The sequence below is a fragment of the Cottoperca gobio genome, chromosome 1, assembly GCF_900634415.1.
Source record: "Cottoperca gobio chromosome 1, fCotGob3.1, whole genome shotgun sequence".
Classification (NCBI taxonomy): Eukaryota; Metazoa; Chordata; class Actinopteri; order Perciformes; family Bovichtidae; genus Cottoperca; species Cottoperca gobio.
Window position 1 is genome coordinate 5,881,617 of NC_041355.1, and position 27,321 is coordinate 5,908,937.

The following is a 27,321-nucleotide window of genomic DNA, read 5'->3' on the forward strand; positions in this document are numbered from 1 at the left end:
GTGGTCGAAGATTAGCTAGAAGCTAATGTGTACTGCCACCTGCTGTATAGGAGTGTTTATATCAGGCCAGGATCACATCCATGAGTTTCTGTTGCTGCGTTTTGGGACCGAAAAGACGTTACTATTTATCAAATGGCTTTGACCAGAATGAGAGAGCATTTGTGAAACCTTTACGGCAATATAGGAAGTGCTGAGCAACGACATTTCCTTCACTTTCACTCTGAATGGTAATATCAACGTTCCCTATCCTAAATTGTAAGCTAACTTAGCAAGCGCAGTTTTAAATAACATGACTAAAAGCCTGTATTTTAACCTGCTGCGTGTGTCGTTAGATAATGTTAATGTTGGTTGGTTATGACAGTTGTCAAATCCTATCTTATTGCGGTAATGTAATTCTCAGTTTGTAGTTTCGCTTTGCTACGCGAGCTGAGATGCTTGTATGCTTCAACTTTTATCGAGACATTTAAAGTTAGCTCAGTGCTGAGCAGCTGTTTGCATGCTAGGTACCATTAGCGAGCTACATCAGCAAGCTTGACAACTTTTGCTAGTCGTTAGCATAAGGTCTTGTGATTGTATGATCGACACAAATAACGTTAAGTGTTGTGGTGTTAGAGAATCGAAGTAACGTTAACCAGCGGGTTAGCTGGTGCAGATCGGGGTTATTTCGTGTTGCCATGGCGATTATGAGACAGAACTAGGTCACAAATATTAAGCTAGTGAAGTTTCTCAAAAGAAACGAGCTACGTACACTCTCATTTTGACTGTAGTGCTCAAGCAGGTTAACTACAAGTGCTACACTGGTGATCGCTGCACTTTCTGACCGTTGAGCTAACATTAGCTTGTGTCACTGCGGGGAGCAGTGACAGAAAGCTCGCGCTAACTCACTCATTGTTTTCCCCCGGGAATCTGAGCGGGCCACACACACACAAAACCCACCAACGGCAGCTAACGGTAACGGACAGCTCACAAAGATAGCCACCATCAGTTAGTTAGCTATACCTTCACCGTACTGATGTTTTCAAGCTGGCCGTCATTTGATAGTGAGCGTTAGTGAAAGCTTACGGCTGGTAAGACATGACGCATTTGATACTTTAATGTAACCGTTGGTTCATAAAATCTGTCTGTTATTAACATTAACGTTAACAGTCATAGCAACTTGTAACCTATGATGAGTAGCATTAATGCGTTGTTACTAATAGCTTACTAACGTTACTGTTGCCGTTACAAAAGGTTAGTTACAGTTAAATGTCAAGTTTGCTGTCGTATTTCGGCACTGACGTTAGGTTAACTTACAGTGAAAGGTATGAACCATAACCAGTGAAGTAGTTAGTTAACCTAACGTGACCATGCCTGGTTTCTTCTTCTTCCATATTCTCCCTAAATGCCCTTTCTAGTTTGTTCTTTTAATGTAGGTTAAGCTTGTGTAATGTTTTTTTAATCTGTGGTCCCTTGTGGTGATCAGAATCTCTTTTGTTGTGAATTCCAGCAAGCTGTTTCCATTACTGCGAAATGTCCTTTTCCTATAATGTTTTTAATGTAGACTCCTATAACTTGCTTTTTTGTTCTGTGTGGTGACCAGTATGCATTTGTTGTGAATTCCAGCAAGCTGTAAGTGGGTGACATGGCAACTGGAGGCACTCCTTTTGATGACAGTGCAGAAGAGCTGCACAACTGGACTGTAACCAATGGCAGTCTCGAAGACAGACTCAACAACCTGGTAGGGGCTTGTCAGAACCTTTTATTGAAGACAATTGAATGGTTGTTTAATTTTCACATGTTACATTGGAGGGGCTCCTCAACACGTTCTTCTTTTATTATCTAGCAAATGTCTAACCGTAATTGTGTTATTCAAACTGTAAAATCCACGTGGCTCTGTCTTGTCACTATCATGGCTCAATGATGCCATTGAAAGTCTGATATGTATGTTATACAAGATATGCATCCGTCCCTTTTAGAGTAAACGTACATAATAAATGGTGCAAATGTTTTTGCTGTTGATCAGGACTGGGGTGTTCAGCAAAAGAAAGCCAACCGATCTTCAGAGAAGAACAAGAAAAAGCTGTCAGCTGCGGTGGTGGAGAGCCGCCTGACTAATGATATTTCGCCAGAGTCCACGCCAGGGGCCGGTCGCAGGAGAGCACGCACTCCTCATACCTTTCCCCACATAAAATACACCACCCAGATGTCTGTCCCAGACCAGGCTGAGCTGGATAAGCTGCGTCAGAGAATCAATTTTACAGACCTGGATGAGGTGAAAAGCTGCTGTACTCAGTGTGGTCATTAATATGTTGTTGTTAATTCACATCCCAGGAATACAAGCATACATTTTTTGACATACTGGTCAGAGATATCACAATGAGCTGATGGTTTGACAAACTAATAACCGCATCAGTTTAAAACAGAAGCCAGCATTGACAATAACTCAATGTATGACTGCACCTTGTCTTGTCGCATATGTTGTGGTTTAAATGGTTAGTTAACTCGCTCCATTTGTTGCCATATATAAATCTGTAAAGCTGTTTGTTAGATTTAGAGAGTAACACGACACAATTTTAAATCTGGCATTACAATGAGTATTACGGCAAGCATTAGATTTGTGGGATCAAATCGAATGCAACATTAAACTTTAGAGGTACTAACATGTCATTCTACTGAGTGTATCTTTGACGAGCATGAGCATGAGGACGCACATGAATGGCACAAGCACTGTTGATTGCAGATAGTTAACCGTTTCACTTTTGACTGGTGCCTTTGTAAAATCTCATGGACATGGAATAAATATCTTAACGATTATCACTGTAAAACAAAAAAAAAGTTACGTTAATTGTTCAGTGATAACATGCCAATGCATTGCCGTGATGCATCGGCAGGCAGTAGATGAAGTGATAGCAAAATATTTTTTATAGGTTCGTATAGGGTTGTTAGGCTAACCTTGTTCTGCTGTGAAGTTGAGGCTGGCAGAATGGCAGAGCAGTACATGAAACATGTAAATATTCGTAAGGCTCTTCCATGGTGGACAAAGTTATCCATAACAGCATATTCATGTTTTAGACAGAAAATAAATAAGTAAAAACCTACAGTATCTGAGATTTTTTTAAACAAATACCCCAAAGCTTGAGTGGTGACTTGTCTGACTTATATCTTCTTTTCTTACTCAGAGGAGCATCGGCAGTGACTCCCAGGGGCGTGCCACAGCTGCCAACAACCAGCGGCAGCTAGCTGGAGAGAACAAGAAGCCCTACAACTTCCTACCTCTGCATGTAAACACTAACAAAAGCAAGGAGCTGCTCCATCCCTCCTCCTCTGCCCCAGCCACACCAGCTATCACCAAGGAAACCAAGAAGCAGAGCCCAGGACTCAGGGATACGTTAACCCCTTTGGTTCCTAGCAAGGAAACTCCAAGGCTCAGCCGTGGCGGCGCTGAGAGAGGGCCCTTAGCACACAGAGAATATGGGAGAGGAGAGCCGAGAATAGACAGCAGCCAGGTAACGTTTTGTTGTTGCCATGGTTTTATTCAGATCTTTTCTCGTTTAACTGCTGCTTGATGCCCTGTAGTCTGAGGACTGAGTGCAACAATGAGGTGTTGGTCTCAAAAACACACCTGTACACAATTAGGTGCCAATCCATCAACTCGAGGCTGGGATATTTTGCTGAATAAGTGAAAACTTTGTCCTACTGGTTGTGTCAAAAGTCACAGGATCACCAACCTTATTAGCACGTATAGGGAATGTGAGCATTTGTAGCACATGTCATAGCAATTCATTTAATAAGTGTAAAGATATTTCACTCTGAAATACAAATGTTAAGCTCATGATGGTGCGAAATATAAAGTCAGAGGATCAACACTGTTATTAATATTCATTCTCTGGGTACCATGAATGTCTGTACAAAAGTGATGGACTGACCCACAGAAAAATCATTGCCATCCCGAGAACAATGCCACTAATGTGGTCAAAAACATAGGTAAATAATTGTATTAACTTTTAAGAAATTAGGTCTATGAATTTAGGCACAGTAATGGAGCATGTTTAGATATAAAACAGATAACTCGCGTGTAACACACCCAAATTACAGAGACATTGACACTGAAAGTTATGTCAAATCGATGTAAGTAAAGGTGCAATCAGTAAAGCCTCTCCTTTTAGTAACATCTTTTGGCACACATGGGCAGAGCCTTCTCCTCAACAACTACGCTGCACTTATGTTTACTCCAGTTTCAGAGAAACTAAACCAAGTGCTTAATAAAATGATGGCTTTTTCAGGGGACCTGGAGATGTGTAGTATTTAATTATAGGCTATATATTTGTGCTATAACATAACATTGTATTAAATGACAATGTGACAATGTAAAAAGGGGTTGCTCATAGTGATGAGCCTACAAATAATTATCACCTGAATTTGTAAAAGCTCTAAAACCCACAGTACACTACCTGCTTAGCACCTAACCACAGACACAGGTAGGGATTAGCTGGTGAACATAGTGGAGCATGTATTCCTAACTGCTAAAAGAGCACGATTACATTCTTACCTACATTCAGCAGGTGGACAGAAAAACGACTCAAAATGAATCCTAATGTTGTTTTGTAATTGCTGGTTATGTGAATAAGCAACTGTTTGCTAACAAGTTCACCATATCAACATAGGTGATGTCAGGTCAATTTTGAACTCAGGTTTAAGTGTACCAATCCTGCTTAGAAAGTCATTAACTTCACATTTAATTTAAATGAAGACCTTTTTCATATGTACACATGGCAGTGTCTTTGTATCACTGCACTCCAGGCTACTCTGTGAAACTAGAACTAGGATGAAAGTGAGGGAGATCTAGTGCAGCTGAAACTAGGCTGTATTTAGGGCAATTTATAAATATGCCACCCCTAGTGCCTAGTGAGTTTTGTGCCCAACCCCTTTCTGCCCTTATTTAGCCCAGTCTGAGCCGTCGCTACAAATGCTCGCTCACCTTTCCTTACGTCTTTCTCTATCTTCTTCTCATTTACTCTTCCGAAACCCACACCCATACACCTCCCTTCTCTCTCTGCACCGTCTCAGGTGGTGAGCAAACTGGTACAGATCCGGGAGTACATCAGTAAGGCCAGCTCCATGCGGGACGACCTGGTGGAGAAGAATGATGTGCCGGCCAACGTGGAGCGTCTCTCCCATCTCATCGACCACCTCAAGGAGCAGGAGAAGTCGTATTTACGGTTCCTGCAGAAAATGCTGGTTAGTCTGTCATTTGTTTCTTCTTTATCTTTTTCACAATTCATTTAGTTCTTGGGTTTTCTCATGCTGTCAGACAAAGGGTTACCATATCAGTAAAATTTGGTCTTTCATGTAATCAAGCTTGTTTGTTGGTTAGCTAATTTAGGGTTGAAATGGAACCGGTTTGTGTTGTTATCTTGGCAGCTTTCCACACATATATTTTTAATGGCTGTCTTCCTCTGTGGCCTGAAACACTTCCAACAGTCAAGTCAAGTTTCTGTGATGATACAATTAGTACATTCAGTGGTCTGCTACCCTCCATCGCAGCAGGATTGCTTTCTTTTGTGTTCGGCATCACTTTGCCGTGACTGGAGCATTTCTGTGAAATATATATATATATATATATATATATATATATATATATAGTAGTATTTGCAAGAAATAATATTTTTTGTTATGCAGACAAATTCAAAGTCACTGCAGGTTCTTTGCTCTTCATATTCCCACAACTTTCACTGTCTTGTACATTCTCACATCTGGGGGAGCATATTGTGTTAGAATCATTTTCAAGTTCATGCCTAAACAATGCCAAACAATTATTGGACAAAGATTGTACTGCATACTTTCCTTTTCAGTTATCGTTGAGTCTCTTGCGTGTTCTCCCCCCCTCCCCCCCAACTATCTATATAGACACGGGAGAATGACGAGGATGACGTGGGGACCCTGGACTCTGCAGTGGGCTCGGGTTCACTGGCTGAGAGCACTTCTCTTAACATTGAGGTTCGCTCCTCAGATGCCTCAAATGCAACGGTGTGTACATTTGCATTACACGTAACCATTATAATTAGTATAAGCTCATTGTATTTTAAAATGTGGAAATATAAACAAAACAATTTGTCCTCCCTGAGCTTTTATCATCTTAGGTTGGTTTTATCTGCTGTGTCAGTACCTGACGAGCCTCTTTTACTTTTTCTGCTGAGTATCACCGCATCACTGTTGTTTTTGTTTTGGCAGTGTTTTTAATGCTATGTGGATGTAATTATTGTAGGGCGGTAGGCCAGAAACGGTGCGTGCTGACCAGAAGGAAGAGTTGGAGAATCTGCGTAAGCAGCACGAGCTGCTGAAGAAGATGCTGGAGCAGCAGGAGCAGCTCAGGGCCCTGCAGGGCAGACAGGAAGCACTAATGGCTATGCAGGACAGTGCAGAGCACGCACTTGCTGTGATTGAAGACACTGGTGAGAATTCAGTTGGAACCTTTTTAAACAAAAATGTAATTGCAAGAACTGATTGTATTATGGAGGGCATACTTGTGTATCAATATTATCTGGTAAATATGTCATATTTGATGATTAACATAAACAAATATTAGCCTGTGTTTAATTAATTTGACATTTGTTGTTGTCATTAGTTGTCACAGAAACTACAGGCAGTGTTTCAGGCCTGAGCATCACATCAGAACTGAATGATGAGTTGAATGATTTGATCCAGCGGTTCCACAACCAGCTACATGATTCTCAGGTACAGCAGTAGACTATGCATTTGGGATGCCATAGCTTCCCTAAATAATAGCATATATTTCCAACATTGAACTGTCGTCTAACTGACTCACTGGAGTTTTTTAAAGATGAGTATTAATTCTAATTATTACAGCATTATACCAAGATATTTATTTTGTAAAATTTGTTATGAAAAGACGTTATCTGTAATGTTGGCATGTCCACCCCTAGTCCACCTCTCACTTGACAAGTCATGTCAACATGTAAAATCTTTATTTCATCAGGAAATTAGTTTGAACTGTTTATTAACAAGTTTTTGATTATTTATGTCTTTTTAGACTAAAGCAGTGCCAGACAACCGTCGCCAAGCTGAGAGCCTCTCCCTCTCCAGAGAGGTGTGCTGGTCTAGGGCGCCGCAGGCTGTTGGTCCACCTCAACACAGGCCTCTCCTCCACTCTGCCTCTGGTCCCCACACTGGCCTAGACATGGGAGCAACAGCTGCCAGTGCCAAACTCACGAAGCTCCAAGAACTCCAAGACAAAAAGCAAACCATGGACAAGATCCTACAGGAGCTGCATTCACTCAGAGACCAGACACTCAACAACAACTCATGTAAGAGTATTTCCAAAGCATTGTTTTGTAGTAATTCTGTGGATTTTCCCCTTATAAAGTTTAGATATATTGTATTCGCTTCCCTTCAGGTCGTGGCTTGTCGACACAGTGCAGTCTGAGTATGGGAGGATCTTCAGATTTTCAATCTGCTCTCTGTTCTAATGGGGCCGCAGCTTCCACTCCCTTCCATCCTTCACTCACGCAACACCAGGACAGCTCCAATTCCACAGACAAGCTCAGGTAAACGCAAAAACACAAGCAGCTGAATAGGCAGGTCAGATATCAGCAGCAGAGTGTTGTATAGAGTGGTGATGGTGTAGTGAAAAATAAGCCCCATGCACACTTAGTTAGGACGTGATGACAAGTTCCAGTGTTTGCAAGTCTTTTGAACCAGGCGCTCAGGCCCCACCCTTTTTTATAGGGTGCTTTTCTGTCGGTGACTCTGCACTTAGAAATTCAGTAAAGGGGTATATTGTGAAGACATTGTGCTGGCGTGTCACATAACCTGTTCAATTATTTAGCCGAGTATACATTTGCATTTCATCCACACATTTGTTGTTCTTTTCTACTCCTACAGGAAGCTAAAGGAGGTCCACAAGCGTTTGAATGAGCTGCGGGAATTGGTCCAGTACTACGAGCAGACTTCTGATATGATGGTGGATGCGGTCAATGAGAATGTGAAAGAGGATGACGATGAGGAAGAAGAGGAGGAAGATGAGACTGAGGACGGTTCAATGTTTGAGGCCATGTTTGACTCTGAGCAGGAGAACCGCCAGCCTGTAACTAACATCAGGTGTGTTTGTTTGAATAGATATATTTAATTATAGGCTATATTATGTCTATGTATAGTATGCCAGACATTGTTTTATTTAAAAAAAATCATAGTATAGTATGTTATACATTTTAATAAAAAGTCATAGTACAGTATGTCATTAAAGTTATTGTATAGTATTTGGTCACATTGTTACATTATACTGAAACGCTGCCAATGGGTGGAGAAGGTTTGTTGTTGTTGGGCAGAAGTTACAGTATGATCACGTTTAGCATTAGGTCACAGTATGTCTAATTCTACTGGCATTGTGATGTCTCTATAACAGTCACGGCACTTTATTTCTTTAGGAACCCACAGCGCAGTGGGAACTGGACAGACTTAAACAGCCTGACCAACAGGCGCAGTGTCAGGACTAGTGCCACTAACAACCGTGACGGCAGACTCAACACCGAGTGTGAGATCAACAACCGGTCAGCAGCCAACCTCCGCAGCCTCAACATCCCCTCAGCTATAGGTACACTAATGCACACATTTACACCGATCCGTGTTACAGCGGATGCTAATCTTCCTTTTGGGTTTTCTTTGTGTAGTATTGCATTTTCTCCTGTGGGGTAAATGTTTAAAAACAGGATTTAATGGCCTGAATATAACTGAATATAACAGCATTGCATTTGTCTGCAGCTCACTGTAATCCTTCCATTTGATTATTAAACGGTATTTAAAACGGTGTCTCCATTCACGTTTGTGTTGGCAGAGGCACAGTGGTGCAGACATATGCTGTATCATACTGTAGAATGGTATTTTGTTTTATCAATATTATTTATAAACATGCTTTTCAAACTTGGTGGTATTAATAGTTTGAAATATCATCAGAATGATTGGCAAACTAATGTATGTGAAAGGGATTTGGTGCTGTGGGTTCAGGAGCTCGTTATTGAAGTTCTGTGTTAATGCAGAGTTTAAAGAGGGAAAGAGACCCACTTTTGAAATGACATCGTTTAACAAACTAGCTCTGTTTAATTGAATCTTTGCTCTCATTTAGAGTGCCAGTACAACAGGGACACCCCCTATAATCAGGTGAAGGATGACGATGAGGATGAAGACGGTCTCGATAATGATGAAAGGGCACAGGCAGTGGCTCCAGACAGCGAGGCATCGGGGTCTAGTCAAAGAAGCAGTCTGGGGAACAATGGAGGTTTTGCCCAGAAGGTTCATCGGCACACAGCGAAGCAGAAACTCCGGCAGCTACAAGAGCTGGTGGCTATGGTTCAGGTAAAGCAGATTACAGAATAATGTTGAATATTCTACAGTGGGGATGAAGGTGTTTACTTCTTTATTGGAAGAATGAAAGGATAGGTTGATAAATATGTAAGATTTGAAAATGTCTGACTTTGTCGATGCCTATTGGTAGTATTAAAACATTATTAAATGTTTTTTCATTAAACAGATGTCTTGATTGGTGACCTTTTTTTTTATAGGAATAGAAAACAACCTTAAAACCGATCATGAGCCTTTGACTACAAGATCTTCTGGTTGGATTTCTCTTTTAACAGCTGAAGTGGTGTCAGTCCCTTTGTTTAGTCTTAGAAATGTGATGTCCCACCCAATCTTAAACTGAACAATGTGTAAATTGTGTGCTTCTGTCTGTATCCAGAGTGACGACACTGATGGCACGACAGCTAATGAAGATGAAGCTTTACACCAGCAGCCAAATAATACGAGAGCTACTGTGGCTAGATCGTTGGGGGCGGGATCTAAACCGAATCCCAGAGAACTTACTCTCTCCAGCAAGGCCAGGTACAGTGGTCTGAAGAGACTGTCTGACCGTCTGTACAGTCCCAAAACATTATTTTGACTGTATTTGGATTTCGTTTATTTCATGTCTGTGTGTTTTTGGGATTGGAATTAATTGCACCAAAAACTATTATGGTCACAGGGAGAAGCTGTATGAGGAGAAGCTGCGTCAGCAGAAGCATGAGCTGAAGCAGCTCCATGAAGAGCGCCAGAGGCTCATTGAAATCCAAGGCAAGATCCATGACCTGCAGTGGGCTTGCCCTGACCTCCAGGTATGACACACACACACACACACACAGGAATACCTTTCAGTAAAGAACACCACAAACTACAGCCTCCAAAACCATAAAGTTAAATAAAACAAGTACCTTCATGAAGGTAGGATTTATTGTATTAGACTGCATTACTTTTAGCTAGGTGTACCTAATAATCTGGCACCTGAGTGTAAATCTGCTGTTTCTTCAAAGGGTTAAATATTTGTGATTAACTAATTTAAATGTTTTTACTTTTTGTGATCTCCTTTCTAGTCATCTGTGTCCAGCACAGTGAGTCAGCAGGGCTTGCTGAGGAAGGTTCCACTTGCAGTTTCCACTCCGGCCACTGTACTGGCCTCCTCCTCCTCCTCTGGACCCAAAACCAACTCAGCTGTGCTTAAACCCACTGCTCCAGAAGCAGCTACTTCTTCAGTCACCGACAATGAGGTAACAGACTCCACCTCGCACACACAAAGACCCTTTGCTTCCAGCAGTCGAATGTCTAAATGAGAGCTGTACTTTCAGAACAGTAGCGATTACAGTTAACTGCTCCTCTCTGCGTTGTCAGCAGCTATGGTCTGAGATGCGTCGCCACCAGATCTTGCGGGAAGAACTGCGACAGCGCAGAAAGCACCTGGAGTCCTTGATGGCTGAACACCAGAGACGTAATGGCATCAGTGACTCTCCCAGGCGGATTGATGACCCAGAAGGCCTTTGTTCACCCTCGCAGCCTGTCAGTAGAGATGAAAGGTAAGAGACTTGCTGATCTAATCCAAGATAGAAGTCAGCTAGCTTTTTAGTTATTTAACATATTCTATAAGTAAAATAGGAGATTATTGAAGGTGGACAGCAGAACCACCAACATGAGTTCTTCTGCTTTTTTTTAAAACTGGGGCTTATAATTGATTGTTATTCCATAGACAACAACATTTTCTACCATTTTGTTGATTTGTCATTAGGACAATGGCTACCTGGGGTTCAACTCCCTGTCGGCTTGATGATGATGATGATGATGATGACGACGAAGATGACGATGAGGATGAATATCACTCAGAGATGGGTGCAGAGGAGGAAGAGGAACATGAAGAAGGCGCAGATAGCAGCTCTGACGACGACATCCACATCTACTCATCCAGAAGGAACCAGTGCTCCTACACTAACAGGAAGAATCAAGGAAGGTCAGACGAAGTGCAGGCAGAAGGAATTCTATTGCTGTGATAAGTGATATCTATAATCTGTCTTTTAACATGATTTGCTTTTATTGTGTTATTAGCAACCTGAAGCCTCCACCAGCCTTCTCCGGGGAAGGCAGTGGGAATCCATCTCTTCATAACGAGACTAAGCAGCAGCAGCAACACCAGCAGCAGCAGCAGCAGCAACACCAGCAGCAGCAGCAGCAACACCAGCAGCAGCAGCAACAGCAGCAGCAACAGCAGCAGTCCAGAAGTTTGAACCAGTCTGCGACGAGCCAGCATGGAGGTACACGGCGACAAGAGAACCTGCGCTGGGCCTCAGATCTCTCCTTTGCTGAGGGCTCATGTCAGTGGCAGGAGCAGGTCAGCCAGCTGCAGAAACAGCTGGACTTCAGCACCAGCATGTGTCAGACACTCCTGCAAGACCAGCAGGTTGGTGCACTGAACAAATACATGCACATACAAGGACACTGACCTTTATAATTGACACAAGCTTGCACCGCATTGGGAGACTTAATTTGAAGTTATAGTGGAATTGTCAACGCAGTCACTGTTCTCTACTCGTAGCTTTCTATCCAGTCTTTGGCCTAGTCCACTCCTACACAGGTATTCTTTCTTCTTCTGTGTTTTGGACCTTTGTTCACAGCCGTTTAGGTCTCTGAAAACTCCTTCTAGGGTGAAGATTTTCAGAAACTCTATTTTCAGTGGTGTCGTGTAGATGGGGAAAACAGTGTTTTTGCTTTGTAACATCAGAGTGCGCCGTTATCTCCGTTTTGAGGCATCACCAATGAGGTGATGATTCTTGCAACAGCAAGTGGCAAAATAGGTACTGCTTCTAACTTTGTTAACAGGACGGTTTACATGTTTACACCTAAATGTACAATTACTCTTCACTATATTGAGGAACGGAGGCGCCAAAATGTGCTACGAATGTCACCGAAACATTATCCAACACTCCCCGCACAGGCCCCGCCAACATCACTGGCTTTTGACGAGACGTGTGTGTGTGTGTGTGTGTGTGTGTGTGTGTGTGTGTGTGTGTGTGTGTGTGTGTGTGTGTGTGTGTGTGTGTGTGTGTGTGTGTGTGTGTGTGTGTGTGTGTGTGTGTGTGTGTGTGTGTGTGTGTGTGTGTGTGTGTGTGTGTGTGTGTGTGTGTGTGTGTGTGTGTGTGTGTGTGTGTGTGTGTGCACGCGCGCGCAGACTATGACCCAACCTGCCCTCTGGCCTTGACGCTTCAATTGTGTTTTCCCGTTTTGGACAGATATCTTTTTTTTTAAAACATCACTTGTGTCGACGGGATTTTGTTTTTGAGAACGAAAGAGTAAAAACTCTGTTTTAGAAAAATACCTGTGTACGTGTGCACTAGGCCTTTGTGTAGCTGCTTTTTGACTAGGTCTTTTTAAACATAATGAAACAGTTGTTTCAAACACAAAAATTCTCTCACCTCCCTCCACAGACGCTCTCTTATATGTTGCAAACCCTGCTGACAGGTCAGTACAGTGTGTTACCCAACAACCTGTCATCACCACAGGTCCACTTGGTCATGCACCAGCTCAACCAGTCTTACACCCAGCTGGCTTGGCAGCAAAACAACGTACAAAGGTGAAAATAATAGTATACATATAGTACACTTCTTTATTTCTAACAACAGTTCATCTTTTTAAATGTTCTATATTCTTTTTATACTTTTCCTTCAGACTTAAGCAGGTCCTGAATGACCTCCTTCGCCAGCAGCAGCAGCAACAGCAGCATCAGCAGGCTTCCTCTTCAGCAGCAGGCTGGCAGACACAGAAGCACGGCTCATCCCAGGAATCCAGCTCTGGTCCCTCAGCCTCCCCCGGTGTCTTCCTCCCGTTCTCCTCCACCCTGCATCCTTCAACCAACAACATGTCGACTGCTGCCTTATCCCCATTCCCTCCCAGTATGACATTTATATATTTTTTTAGCTTTTGAGCCTAATATCTCACACAAAACATGTCTACAATGGTATGCATTTGAAGCAACAGAAAACTAAAACGTATAACTGAGGCTTTAGGTTTACAGTGATGGGAATGGAGAGTTTTGAATCCTCACACATGTACACAGCACAGCACACAGTAACATTTAGAAGTATAGTGTTAAAAAGCCTCTTTGCTTTTCTAAAATCAAGTATGACCTTTTTAATAGGTCATTGCATTTATTAAAAATCTCTTTACAATAAATGAAAATCAGAATGTTCAAGACAAAATGTTTTACCTAAACAGTGTTAATGTTGGCGCTGTTACTGGTATGAGAACAAAAAAGACTGCAAACAGTCCTTCTGCCATAATTTAATTGATTCTTTGGACCATTAACACTTCAACATGAGAACATTAAGTATCTTTTCTTTCTTTCACTCTGCAGGCTTTAACTTATATCCACTCTTCCCCGCTCCCATGGGCGAGTTCCCCCAATCTGCAGCAAGTCAGCCAAGCCCGGAACCCCGGAAGCAGCAGTTGGACCCCAACGCCTCAATAAAAACAGAGTACATGAGTTTCCCTCCTCCACTGCAGCGCTCTCCTCTTAACACCACCACAGAGAGAGGGTATGTCCATCTGTTTTGCCTGAACATACATTTATATTTATTCATGTAAACATTATTGCTCATATATATATATTCTCCATGTGATCCCCTTTTTAGACCGGCTGGCTGGCTTAAAAGCTCGTACGCAAACAACACCGTCCACCATCACCAATCTAAAACGCAGCCCCAAGAGTCTCCGTCCTCCTCCCCAACCTTTGCCAGCCGCCACCCCAGACCTCAAGAATTTGACAGAGCATCACAGGAGAGCTTCAGCAGCATGCCTGATCCTGTTGATCCTACCACCATCACAAAGACTTTCAAGGCCGGGCGCAAGGCCTCTGCACAAGCCAACCTGGCCTCACGAAGCAAGACACCCAATTCTAAGAGTCGTCGCAGGAGGAGCAAAGGGCTCAACAAGAACAATGAAGGTATCAAAGTGGAGTTTAATCTTCTGTATTATTTGTTGTAACCAAATGAGGCTTAATGAGGAAAATCTCATTAGTGTTCTACTTCATTTCTTTTCCCTATTTTCCTCAGGCCATGAGAGTGACAGTGTTAGCAGCACTGCAGACTTTGTCCAGGAGAGGGCAGCCCTGTCCCGTCAGAAGGATCAGAATAAGAGTCTGCTGGACAAGCTGACTCGAGAGAAACTTGACAGCAAAACTAATCTTGGAAACAAACGAAACGACCTCTCCTCTGGTGCGGCTCAAGCTACTTGTAGTGAAAGTTATGCTCTCACCTCATCCCTTTTGTGTCTGTGTTTTTTTGTTTTTCTTTGTATACATTTAGTATCTGTTTTAGGCTTCATGGTTTTCCCCCCTTAATTATAACATCTTGTCCTTTTTTTTTTTTTGCACATTTGTCATGACCATGTGTTTCATCTTAATTTTGGGTTAATTTACTTTCTTGTCACTTTTAATTTATCTTACTCACAGCCTATGCTTGGAGAACACCCTTCCTATCTAACAGAATTGCATGCACAGAAGCACCAGGTAAACTCACAATGCAAACCTAAACTATCAAGTGGTTGTTATTATGTCACCTAAACATCCCATTCATCTTCTATGTTTTCGCTTAACCTAAAGCAAAGTTTCAAGACAGACTATTGTTTCTTTACTCATGTATGGAGGTTATGCAATTATCAACAAAAAATCTCATGCTGCTTGAAACTGTAGATGCAAGCAGTGACTTCTCGCTGTTCGAGGCTCTGAGGGAGACCATCTACTCTGAGGTGGCGACTTTGATATCCCAGAATGAGTCCCGTCCCCATTTTCTCATTGAGCTCTTCCACGAGCTGCAGCTGCTCAACACAGACTACTTACGCCAGAGGGCGCTGTATTCCCTACAGGTATGTACCTGCTGTATAGTGTGTATGCATATTTCCTCTATGCTGGGCTCAGTTTACAAGATATTCAGGCTGATTTGCCCTTTTTTAAAGAGAATACGGGTGAGTTTCTTTCTGAGTTCTAGGTCAGAAAGGTTGTCTGGCAGAATATGTGGTCATGTGACTGTAAATAGTTTGAGAGAGCAAAATCGTATCTATAACCAGGCATAATTAGGCCTCTCCAGATCATTCTAAGCCTTTTAAGAGGTCATAATTGAGAGGGTTTGGACTAAATGCTTTCTGGGCTGATGACCAGATCCGCAGGAGACACTGAGAGACAATTAGGGAAAAAGGGGACTTTTGACATTTCATTCATGAGGCTCCTAGAGACTGGGTTTTAAGTCTTAGGATAAAGGCTGGTGGAAATGTGGCCTTAAATGTCTTGGACAATACGGATAAAGAAGAGATAAGAGTTGGAGAAATCATGTGGGAGAGAAATGAGTCTCTACTTTAATTCTTCTAGCAATTTTTGGTTAGTGTCTAAATGTTCTAATGAATTGAGCTCTTTAAAAGTATTGGTTATCTATTTAGTTATCTTTCTAAAATGTAATATTTAACATGTTATTTAGCTTTGGCAATAAGTGTGAGTATGTTTGTGAGGTAATCTAAAATGTGTCTTTTTATTTGTGTAATTTAATCTGTTCAATCAGAATTTAAAAACTGCCTATAATCTGAGTCTGACTAGATATAAATGCAACGTCCCCATGAGAACTGAACATGATTACAACACTGTGTGTGTGTGTGTGTGTGTGCCAGGATATAGTGACCAGACACCTGGCAGAGAAGAGTGCAGCTGATGACCAGTTGCCCCCTCTTGGTCCTGTGGTGTGGGCTGCAGGCTCTCAGTCTGAACTCACACCCAGTGAGAGTCTGGCAACCAGTGATGCAGTAAGAAACACATTATTGTTTCCCAGTGTTGCATTCTCACACATTTCTAATGTTGTTTGTTCTCTTCTTTCGTTCGTCACTCCATATTGAGGCCTCTACCATTCCTGGAGTATTTCTCTCGATCCTTATTGGCATCCTGCCCCTACTTTCTGTTTTGCTTCCTTTTCTACATTTCAATACATCTTTCATTAGTTTCTCTCTCAGCCTTGTCTCCTTTCATCCTCCCTCCGCCCTGTCTCTTTTCATCCTTCCATGTCTCTCTTAATTCTCCTGATTTAAATTTTTCCCTCCCACCATCTTCATTGTCTTTGAATTTAACTTGACAGCAAGACTTCAGAAACCCAGTGTCTGTAAAAAAAGAAAAATGACCCTCATCTCTCCACGTCTCTTTTGCCAGATCAGACATGTGTTCTCTGTGCTGGGCCAAGGTCCCCAGAGTTCTACTAATTGGGTGCCAGGTTTTTTTTTCCTGTCTAAATAATGCATGTTCAGGAATGATGGATGAAATGTCTAATTTTCCATGTTAGGAGAATGGCAAGGGAAGCCACCATTGCTGTATATGCTGGAAATGTGATATATGCTCTATGAATTGTAAGGCTGTTTTTAAAACCAAACAGTTTGGGGCAAAACCTTTTTGACTAAGAAAAATGTCCAATATATGCTGCGGGTGCCACTAACAGAATCTTCACCTTTTTGTTTTAGGAGGTGGTGGAGAAAAACCTGAGGCTCACGCAGGACCCGATGAAGAAGAGGGATGATGCAGAATCTGTGGGCAATGACAGCAACATGTCAACCTCGTCCAACCTGGAACCATTTGCAAACGATGACCTGGGTATAGTAATGCACGAAGAAACAATTTGGGGCTGAAGCTTGTAAACTCTATACCTGTCTAAAAACCTTTCTCACATCTCGGTATTCATCTGAAATGCTTTGCTTGTTGCTTCAACTAAATCTAATGGGACTCCTCTGGGCTGGTCTTGGTAAACCAACCAGTTTACACCTCAGGATCAACACCACATGTTCAAACTAAAGAATATTCCCTTTCAGAAGAGGTCTGTTTGGTAATGAGAGTTAGGGGACTTCAGTGACATAGATTAAGAGTGACGGTGATTAAGAGCTGGCGTACTTGGTTTGATCCTGTCGTGTAAACCTGGCTACAGATGCATTAATATCCATTACGGTATTCTCTCTCTTGCCTCATTGATTTTGACTTTCCGTATCCCTTTTCTGTCTCTCTTTCGCTCTCCTTTCTTTTCTGCTCTGATAGGCAACACGGTGATTCATTTAGACAAAGCTCTGGCCAGGATTAGGGAGTATGAGCGCATGAAGCTTAAAGCTGAGTTTAACCCCTGCAACGCCAGCGCTGCAGCTGCAGGTGGCTCTGAAGCCTCTATTGCCGAACATCCTTCCTCTAACCTTGTTGACCCAGTGGAAGGTACCCAACCCTATAACCCTGCCTGAGTACACCGCGGGCAAAGACCCGTGGCAACACAATCATCGCCTGTTTTAATTTGGCAGAATCTTTCATTATAATGATTTGTGTCTGTGTGTGTGAGCAGGAGGTTCAGCTGGTGACGTGCGCTGCCCTCAGATAGACACCCAGCAGTTGGACCGTCAGATCAAAGCCATCATGACAGAAGTCATTCCTTTCCTTAAGGTAGGACAACCAACACAGGGAGCTGCGGGTGGGTTGTTGTCAGATTTGTGTCAGTAGAGAATGTATGTGAATATGAACAGTTATTAAAGGGTTAAATCACTCTGTAATGTCCATGTTTTTATTAGGAGAACATGGATGAGGTGTGCTCCCTCCAGCTGTTGACATCTGTGCGGCGGATGGTCCTTACTCTCACCCAGCAGAATGATGAAAGCAAGGAGTTTGTCCGCTTTTTCCACAGACAGCTGGGAGGCATACTGCAGGTATGAACAGTGACCAGGCTCTTCACGGGCAGAGGGGACACACGTTTGAGCAGATTAAATGAAGAACAGCCTTGCTTGACATATTTCCCCTCCCCTCCAGGACTCTCTCAGTAAATTTGTGGGCCGTACTCTAAACGAATGTGGGGAGGATCTTCTGGTGGAGATCTCAGAGATCCTCTTCAATGAACTCGCCTTCTTTAGGCTCATGCAGGATTTGGACAACAGCAGCAACATCGCCTTGGCAGCCAAACACAAAAATAAGAAGAGGGCTGAGCCAGCCAGTAGATCAAAGCACAGTCTCAAAGTAAGTTCTTTTTGTTTTCTATTCCGCCGAAAGAATTAACGCTGTAGCACAGACTTTTGTTTGATTGAGACTAAATTTGACTCTTTTATGTTAATGTATTCCTCCAATTAGGAAAATACAGTAGCTGGTGGTGATACATCAATGTCTCCAGCCTACACTGATGAAGACAAGGTCAGTCATTTAAATACCGATTGTCAAATTGTCAATACTACTTAAAACTCCAGCAATCTGTGTTACAATAATGTCTCTCTTGTTCTTCCAGGACCAAGATGAGGCTGAGCAGGAGCTTTACCTGCAGATAGAGATGAAGGACAGCAGGAGCAGTGAAGCTTCAGAGGTGGAAGAGGAAGATGAGGATGAAGGGGATGGACAGGGAATCCCTCTGTCAATCAGTAAGTGAAAATATTGAATTTAATGAAGGAATAACCACCCAGAAGAAAGCCAAAAGAACAGAGCTTAATCTAAGAAATTTACATTTTCTACTTTTCCCCTCCCTTTCACATTAATTCTGACATTGTTATCATGTATATGCCAGGATAACATTGTTCATTTAGCAACTCAAGACTTTGAATTTAGTCATGAGGTAATTCATCCCTGTCAATGAGAAGTTGACAATAATGTGGATGTAACATCAGTAGTGTAGTAACACAGTTTAACAGGAAATAAGCAAGCATTGCAATCGTGCTGTTTTTCTTTCAGGTCTTTCTAAAGCAGAGACTCAGGCCCTGACAAACTACGGCAGTGGAGAGGATGAGAATGAAGAGGAGGAAATGGAGGAGTTCGCAGCTGGACCTATTGATGTCCAAACATCGTTGCAGGCTTCTGCTGATGGTCAGACGGAGCCCGAGGTCAGTGTTACCGTTAGTCACAAAGTTGTGGTTGTTCATGAAAAATAATTCTGATTGTTTAACACACCTGTGACCCGTGTCATGCTTCAGGGGACGACGCCCGACAAAACCCAGGAGACCAAAGCTGAACAGAGGAGTTCAGAGGATGGTGACGGTGCGTCCCTCTTGATGTGTTCAGTGTCTGATGGAGATCTTGTTTGTTTTAGACTCTTTTCTTTTGTTATGCGATCATTTTTATTACATTTTCTTTGTTTTGCAGCAATCAACAAGTCAGTTGTGACTGTGGATTACACAGTGGAGGACCATGACATGGGGGAGAGCCGAGTCGGGGAAGCTGCTGCCTCAGAAGAAAACTCCCATGAACAGGATGTCCCCAAGGAGTCAAACACCACCAGCAGCCCAGACTCAGACTCACCCGTCATGATCAATGTAGATGTAAGTCCAAGGCTGAAGCTTATTTACTTTATAATAGGCTCAGGATATTTATTCACTAGCAACACACTGGATAGTTTGCCCTTTTGTTGGTGCTGTCGTGCACTGACAGTCTCAATATTGTTGCAGGAGATGGGCTCAGGTAACACCAGTCAGAAATCTGACGAGGAAGACTTTGTGAAGGTGGATGACTTGCCATTGCAGCTTACAGTCATGTGTGAGGTGTGTAACAACACTCCAAGTAAACAAAAATGTATAATCCCCTGTGAAAACATCGTTATCTAATGATGTACTGCGTGCTGTAACATTAGGAGGAACTACAGAAGAGAATAGTGGAGGAGCAGCAGAATAACAACCTGTCAGTAGAGATCCTCAATGGGAACACTGAATCGCTGACTGGGCTGGTGGGAAATGCACAGGCACTGAAGGAACCAGGTATGGATTACAGTTTTGTTTGTGTAGTTGCCAGATACCCTACAAAAGACACTGTTTCTTTTTGCCATGTGTACATCCATGCAGGAATGAGCCGCTTTGTGTCGGTACATAATTAGTCCAACCCTTAGAGAGTAAATTATGTATTTTCCTTTTTGTTTTTCAGACACTGTTGATGCCCAGAGCGTGTAAAGATCTATACCGATGTCTCAAAATCTACTGTTTATTTTTAGCAACACTATGCCTGCACCTTCAGTCTGCTCTGGATGTAGGATTGTTGATTCTTTATCTGCTAGTTTAAAAAGGAGCAAAGGCTCATAATCTTTGTCACAAGTTAGCTGTGACTCTTGACACACAGATAACACTAAACGGCTACACATAATCAACACTTAGTTCATTTTATTCCTGAATGTTTATTGTGATTTATGGGTTATCTGGGGAGGGGTTGTCTTTATGCTGCTGATTACTGACAGTTAAGCCTCTGTCTGAATCTTTATAGTCCTGGCACTCCGGGTCAGATTCGCCTTAGTCTCCTTCTTGGTTCTGGGATTCAACATGAGTTGTGATTTTCTTTTTAAATGTTTTATTTGTCTTGGCCTTATTGTTACACAGCTCGTCTATTCTGCACTCCTAATGATGGAGATTACAGTAGGATGGAAGTTCAGATGTAGCCAGGCTGACTTGAGCAAATAGTTTCTCCAGCTTGAACACTTTCCTTCGTGTCAGAGCTCAGATTGAACTTTTATCCCTTCAGAAACATCTTTATATACTGTTCTGTTAATGGTTCGCTTCCATAGATTTCCATGTAATTAAAATGTTGATTATAGTAATAAGTTTTAAATAATAAAATGCTGAAACGTTGTTTTGACACATCTTGTAGTGTTTATGAAGTTTACGTGCTAACGCTGTTATTCTTCAGACTTCTCCAGAGAAATGTTTCTCCAACAATTTCAATAATTAAATCAATTTGTCAAAGGCAAAATGTTCCCATTCCAGCCTCTAAAATGTGCAGATTTGCTACCTTTTGTTGTAAATGAATACCTTTTCAACATTATCTTGTCCTCTAGGAAGTTGTGGTGAGCATGTCCCACCATTTTATAGACAACCATATCATTTAAGTAAAAGAAAGTCATTGCAGCCTCAAATGAGAAATCTTCACAATTTATTCAGCTCACATGGTTACAATTACATCACAAATGCAAGTAGAACATTACATTTTGAAATCATTTTATTAATTATTTTTAAATATAAACAAAAGTTAATCTGAGGTACATTTGTCAGGATCAGTCTGTGGAGAGTTCAGTGTTCATGTGGTGAGACAGTAACTGTTAGGTTTTAGGGCCACAGTGTGGAGGCACAACATGGTGAGTGTGAAATCCACTGACGACTCATCTGGCAAATAACAAAATGACATTAAAACAGGAGGGAAAACATTTACAAGTTTGATTTACTTTTGTATTAATTTCTCTCGTTACAGGAAAAAAAAAGAGTAAGATTTAGTCTTTTCAGTAAAGCTTTAAGTATTCCTGAATCATCGGGAAAAGACAAACTTTGGTTCATTTGATAGCTGTGCAAATGGTGTTAAAGGAACTGTAACTGTCCCAAGATCAGCTGATCCTGTCTGGCACAGTGCAGTGGCTGGAGTGTTACCAGGGCATGCAGGGGTTTGGACAGTCGCGGATATACGACTCCAGCTTTCCCTCAGACACTTGCATCAGTGTGGTGTATGTAGTCAACTGTGAAAAATACAGCGAGGGGAAAAAGTTACTAAAATAACTGATCCTTGCAACCGATCCATTTCATTAATAATAAAACGGTTCTTAAAAGACTCACCTTGTTTAGCACTGGCTTAGTTGAGAGGACATCATACATGGTCTTCAGTGAGATGTTCTAATGAAAGAGATCAAAGGTGTCTCACCACTTTGAAGTACAAGTTACATTCCTGTTTCATCAGAGATAAAGAGCACATGACTGAGCTTCATGACCTCTGAAAACATTCACATCCTCTGATCAGGGACAGAAAATATCCAGGAAGTGGGTGACAGTCAGCGGTGCAATGTAACTAAGTAAATTTACTAAAGTACAATGTTTAGGTACTTGCCATCATCGTCCACTGCATTTGACAGCTGTAGCTACTTTTTACATATTCAGATTAATATAAGAATTTCTATTTAACAAGTGGTTTTTGTTTTAGAAATGACTTTAATAACACTTAAACAGCACACTATTTACTGTACGGACTTGTTTTTATTACTATTGCTCGACCTTTAAACAACAGCTACTACATTATTAATTCTCATTAATATTTATTGTTCTGAAATGGACCCTTCTACACAATGAGTACTTTTAGTACATTTTGATGCTAATTAAGTCAAATGTGACTGTTACAAGTAAAAGTCCTGCAGAGTATTTCTACTCACCTTCTGCAAGGTCTGGTTCATGCACTTCATGGCGGGAGTTCTGCGATCATCCAGGAACAAAGGCTCCTTCCAGTGATCGTAGTTTGTCTCCAGGACATACCACCGGCCCAGCTTCAGGTCAATCCTGAAATACAATAATTCAATAAATAAAAACATGTGATCTGCAGCTACGAATGAGCAACTAATTTGTGAAACAGTTTCAATCCCATGACTCGAAACCAAAGCTGTTCCTGGTTGAGCAAGAGATGTTTCACAAGAAAAACAACTTTGAGCCGAGAAAGACGAGAAAAAGGTCATTGAGGCGCAGTTCTGAGGAAATCAAAAACAATAAAATGTAGCAGAGATGTACCCTGGACTGTCTGATGTATCAGCCTTTATTTTCTAACCAAACATAAATATGTCATTTAGCATTCACAAACAACATTCTATATCCAGGGATGCAAACATACTGCATTGTTGGCATTGCTCTTCAAGTACAGAATAATCCAGTACTTACTCCAGGATGTCAATGCTGAGCAGTCTGGATCGGGTGATGATGCAGCCCTGGCCTGTCTGGTTTCCTCCGAGGATGAAGTAAGCAGGAGCCAGCAGCTTGGTCTGAGCCAGGAGAGCTTTGGCTTCCTCGTAGCTGGTGAACGTGAGCAGACTCGTTGGTACAGAGACATCGTCGTTTGACACACAGAGGCAGCATTCGGTTTTTATACACGACAAACCTGGATCCAGAAATAGTCCGTTATTTTTAATCTTTATGTGTGCTTGTGTGTGTTTCCCCATATGAATGCAGCTACAACACGAGATACAAATAATGCAGGGGCAGGAAAAACATGACTCGACAGCAACACCAGTGGCCAAAAACTCCACAATGTACCTTTAAATATCAAAGAGGAATGAATACCTGTTTGCATTTTCTAGAACTGAGCGAGTGAGGAAGCTCATCCACATCCCATCTCTCTTTCCCAGGATCCACTCCAGGATGCCTGAGTGTAAACACATTTAGATGATGACTATTGTCACATAACGGAGACGTCGTCGCCGTCTCTGATGCTTGTAGTAATGGTGCTGATCACTCACCAATGTATCCTCCATCAAGGCTGAAGCGCTCATTCATAGTCAGAGTAAATATGTGCTTGGAGAGAAAGAAGCAAAATGTTCCTTAAGTATACGCAAGCCAACAGCTGTCATGAATATTAAATAATGTTTTATGCTGATTGAATCTTCAGTTAAAATACGAACTGACTTACAGGCTTGATGCCAGTCAGCATGCCAACATATCCAGCAAAGTTTGTAGACTTGAAGACAGTCTGATTATTTCTCTTGAAGTCGAGGTTGACCACCAGAGGCTTCAGCTTCTCACTAATGATCCATGACTTGTTTTTCACATCCCAGCTGTGAAGAGGGACAAGGCCGTCTCATGAGATGTTGTATTCCGAGTCAAGACTAAAAAGCCGTCAAAACTGTGATTTTGAGTTGCTTACTCACCCCATAAATAATCCAAAATCCAGATTTCTACCGTGGAGGAGGTTACCTGTAAGAGTGCAAAGCCCAAAATCATTTCTGTACTGATATAGAATTATTTTAAGTTATTTAGAAATCAGATTCTGGACGATGACCCACCTTTATCGTCTTCTGCAACAACTGATGTGCACACAGTGAACACCTCATAGAAGATGTTGAACAGGACGACTTCACCTAGATTATAAACATGGAGAAGAAAAACAACAAAGGACAGAGGTCAATGGAGCATTTTAAAACCTGTTACTAAACAGGAAATGTTTTCTTACCAAGAGGAACCCCTGAAACATGCTGCAATTCCTTTGATTTCATCACCGTAAGGGTTTGGGAGTGTGTCCACCATCAAAGGCTGCAGAACATACAAACACAATGCAGTCACAAAGCTTCAATGACAATTAAAATATGAGAGTTTTTATAAAGGAAAACATATCAGAGAGAAATAACACTCACCAGCGTAATGTCAACCAGCTCAATCAGCCTCCCACTGGGAACAAAAGCATTAGCCAAGTCTTTGATGGCCTGGATCACGCTGACCAGCTTCAAAGAAAAGAGATGAGTTTAAATAAATAAGAGATATTTCTGTGAGACTAATTTAAAAATACTTGACAGTGTTCTTACATCTGCTTTTTTGTCAGTTATTAGAGCTGTCCATCTCTTGCTGGGCGGTAAGTCGAGGTCCACTGTGTACCAACTGACCGCTCCTTTGAACCTGATCAGAAAGGAAAAGCTGTTAAAGTACTGAAGCATGACGATGCAAATGATAACATCCTATTCACAAAATCACTGACTAGATGTGATTGTGATTTATAGGTTTTGAATTTGCTTGAAATTGAATGCCTTTAGAGTTAAAATGCAGCTGAAGGCATGCAGGCCAGTTTGATCTGACCAGTAATCTAAAAGGGGAAACAAATAGATAATAAAATCAGCATTCATTTAAATTCTTTAGTCATTTGTCAAGGAAAGAATCACCCAAGGTTTCTGACTTTTCTCTGTTTATTATCACAATAATTGTATACCATTGTAAATCTTTATATTTTGGACTAACAAGTTCCCCAGCTTGAAATGTATTTCTGTTACAGTTCTGTTATTAGGGCTACAACTAACAACCATCCTCACCCATACATACATACATACCACTACTACACATACTTTAACATTTGACAAGCTGGAACCGGTGAATATTTGGCTTTTTTCTTTTTATATAATGCATTGTTATTTTTAGAAAGCTAACAGAAGACATTATACATACAGTATATATTCCTCCTGATGTGTAAACTACGTTTAAATCGTTAATTTTACATTTCAGAAAGACAAATAAATATTAGTTGAAGTGCCCTAAATGAAAGTGAACTTTCCCTCCCCCAAAGAGCAAAACTGGAAAGCTTTTTACTTATTTGATTAAATATGCCTTTTAAATCTGACCAGATATGTATTTTTACTGGACATTCCCAAAGTATATGCCAGTGATTGGCTCAAACAAAGTCTCCAGCACTTGATTTTCAACCAAACGCAGCACCTGCTAACTTAGATTTACGAGGAGCAAGTGAAGGCAGCAGAGCTAATATGAGGCGTTACAAAACACAGCAGTGATTAAAAACACAGGTCATTATTTAAACAGTGGACTTTTACAGACTAATGTTACTTACGTGGGACCCTTTGGTGGATACATTTCTGCCCGACAGTCTTCTGTAAACTGTAAACATAATAAGTTATATAACATGTTTCTGTGTGACTTCAGAGTAAAACCATCAATTAACGTTAGATACCACACCTAGGCTTTGTCAAATTGATGTGTTAACCAGCACAATGATTACACATACATGTCACTTACCGGTGGGATAAATTGTGTCGATGCAACGTAAATTAAAGCCGCTAAAATAAGACAGTTACAGTGCCCCATTTTGGGAGGATTTCACTCAAACTGTTACTCGCTGAGTTTACTGCGGATAGTGCGGAGCCTGCTACTGTTTACCTCGTGACAGTTACTTAAGGATGCAAGAGAGGGGAAACCGGAAGCTCTTCAAGGGACATAAAACGCTTTTCGTACAGATAAACGAGGGATTATTCACTTGCGTTTTGGATTGAATATAAAATGAACAATTTTGTTTCTTTTGTTTTCCATGAACGCCAGAGAATCTGACAAGAAGAGTAATGATTGATATACAACACCCCTCGAAACAGATTGCCAGTGGTTTGTTCCATGCGGAAGTGAAAATAAATAACATGAGCACTCATGTGGTTGATTGCAATTGTTTCCTCCTGTGACACCTCTATTAAAAATAAAAATAGTGTCTAAATACATTTGTTTCCTGTCATGTAACTTTACATTTAAAGTTAAATAACACTTTTTATTTATTAATAAAGCAAAAGAACATCATACTGATTCAGTACAAACTGGGATAGCATACAATAAAACAATAACAAAAGAACTAGAGATAACGTTATTTCACACAAGACAAAAGTATTGTAAAAAATACGGATATTAAGTGTCTTCATAGCCTTTTAGATGTTTGTCGAATTAGAAAGTACTTTCAAATAGGAAATAACTTTTATTGTTAAATTTACATTTCTGAATAAATATTGTTGGCAACATCATTATTACATTTATTACAAAAAATACTTGTTTTTTTTAGTAACCATGGTTAAATAACACATCATACACTATGTGACCAAAAGTGTGTGGACACCACCCTTCTGTTCACAATTTGTATTGCACAACAAAGATGAAGTTACAGAGCTCCACATTGTTTGAGCGGTAAGGGATAAACAAATAATAATACAAAAATAATATATAAAGAATGAAAATGAAACAATGAAAATTGTAGTAGACTAATCACAGAACAAATTGTGTGATATCAGTGGTCAGCCAGATATACTGTATATACTTAGATAAACAACATACACTAACCAGTGTGGGAAAGTAACTAAGTACAATTACTGAAGTATTGTCTTTCTTTATTACAACAAGATATTATTCAACAAACTCCTCAAATGATGATACAGTATTAGATAACTTTTTTTTTTTTAGACAGCAATAAATAATATTGGGGCACCTTGTCACGTTTTAGATGTCTTTGAGTTGTTTAGTTTCTCCGACAGTAATTTCCCCTCTGAACGTTTCAAATGGTTTAATTCTGTTTTATGCTCAGACTGGTCAAATGATCCAATGTCAACAAAAAAGTTCCATTGTGACCCTTTGAAGAGGGCCCGACCTTTTAGGATCGCAACCACTGGACAACTGTAAATAAAATATGAACCATCTAATAATCCAATACATCAGTCACAGAGGCATCAGCTTTTACTTTTGATCCTTTGAATTGTTTTG

General features: G+C 41.1%; 2 protein-coding genes across 7 annotated transcripts; one reads left to right on the forward strand and one right to left on the reverse strand.

Annotated features, from left to right (window-relative positions):
- Positions 1-28: 28 nt before the first annotated feature.
- On the forward strand, positions 29-20,926 carry pcm1 (pericentriolar material 1). 6 transcript variants are annotated; one of them, XM_029432811.1, is made up of 40 exons: positions 29-227; positions 1,603-1,717; positions 2,003-2,251; positions 3,159-3,485; positions 5,047-5,217; positions 5,887-6,006; positions 6,245-6,431; positions 6,605-6,714; positions 7,031-7,304; positions 7,394-7,544; positions 7,882-8,097; positions 8,424-8,590; positions 9,119-9,348; positions 9,731-9,873; positions 10,013-10,142; positions 10,398-10,571; positions 10,693-10,874; positions 11,084-11,302; positions 11,398-11,749; positions 12,774-12,919; positions 13,015-13,238; positions 13,700-13,880; positions 13,977-14,287; positions 14,397-14,558; positions 14,795-14,851; positions 15,035-15,207; positions 16,000-16,131; positions 16,834-16,963; positions 17,399-17,566; positions 17,691-17,788; positions 17,914-18,048; positions 18,149-18,352; positions 18,464-18,523; positions 18,615-18,744; positions 19,052-19,200; positions 19,291-19,354; positions 19,460-19,635; positions 19,762-19,854; positions 19,944-20,067; positions 20,231-20,926. In XM_029432811.1, exons 2-40 carry the CDS (start codon positions 1,622-1,624, stop codon positions 20,254-20,256), a joined length of 6,441 nt encoding a protein of 2,146 aa, XP_029288671.1. In that variant the 5' UTR covers positions 29-227; positions 1,603-1,621; the 3' UTR covers positions 20,257-20,926. The 6 variants fall into 6 exon arrangements, with proteins under 6 accessions (XP_029288671.1, XP_029288703.1, XP_029288690.1 ...); XM_029432843.1 differs by having other exon boundaries at positions 12,849-12,919; XM_029432830.1 differs by having other exon boundaries at positions 10,696-10,874.
- A 283-nt stretch (positions 20,927-21,209) lies between these two features.
- On the reverse strand, positions 21,210-26,134 carry asah1b (N-acylsphingosine amidohydrolase (acid ceramidase) 1b). Its single transcript, XM_029432863.1, is given in 15 exon segments — positions 21,210-21,800; positions 21,898-21,954; positions 22,485-22,608; positions 22,981-23,112; positions 23,380-23,461; positions 23,556-23,610; positions 23,726-23,870; positions 23,964-24,009; positions 24,099-24,173; positions 24,266-24,284; positions 24,286-24,345; positions 24,447-24,533; positions 24,615-24,705; positions 25,643-25,689; positions 25,828-26,134. Coding segments are annotated over 15 exon segments (1,179 nt in total). The 5' UTR covers positions 25,897-26,134; the 3' UTR covers positions 21,210-21,710.
- Positions 26,135-27,321: the final 1,187 nt, after the last annotated feature.

What these genes read in the sequence shown, in the direction of transcription:
- pcm1 (XM_029432811.1), top strand. Translation starts at nt 1,622, where the DNA reads ATGGCAACTGGAGGCACTCCTTTTGATGACAGTGCAGAAGAGCTGCAC. An exon ending in GACACTCAACAACAACTCAT is followed by an intron (nt 7,305 to 7,393) that starts GTAAGAGTATTT and finishes GCTTCCCTTCAG; the next exon opens with GTCGTGGCTTGTCGACACAG. An exon ending in GTCTGGCAACCAGTGATGCA is followed by an intron (nt 16,132 to 16,833) that starts GTAAGAAACACA and finishes TTTTTGTTTTAG; the next exon opens with GAGGTGGTGGAGAAAAACCT.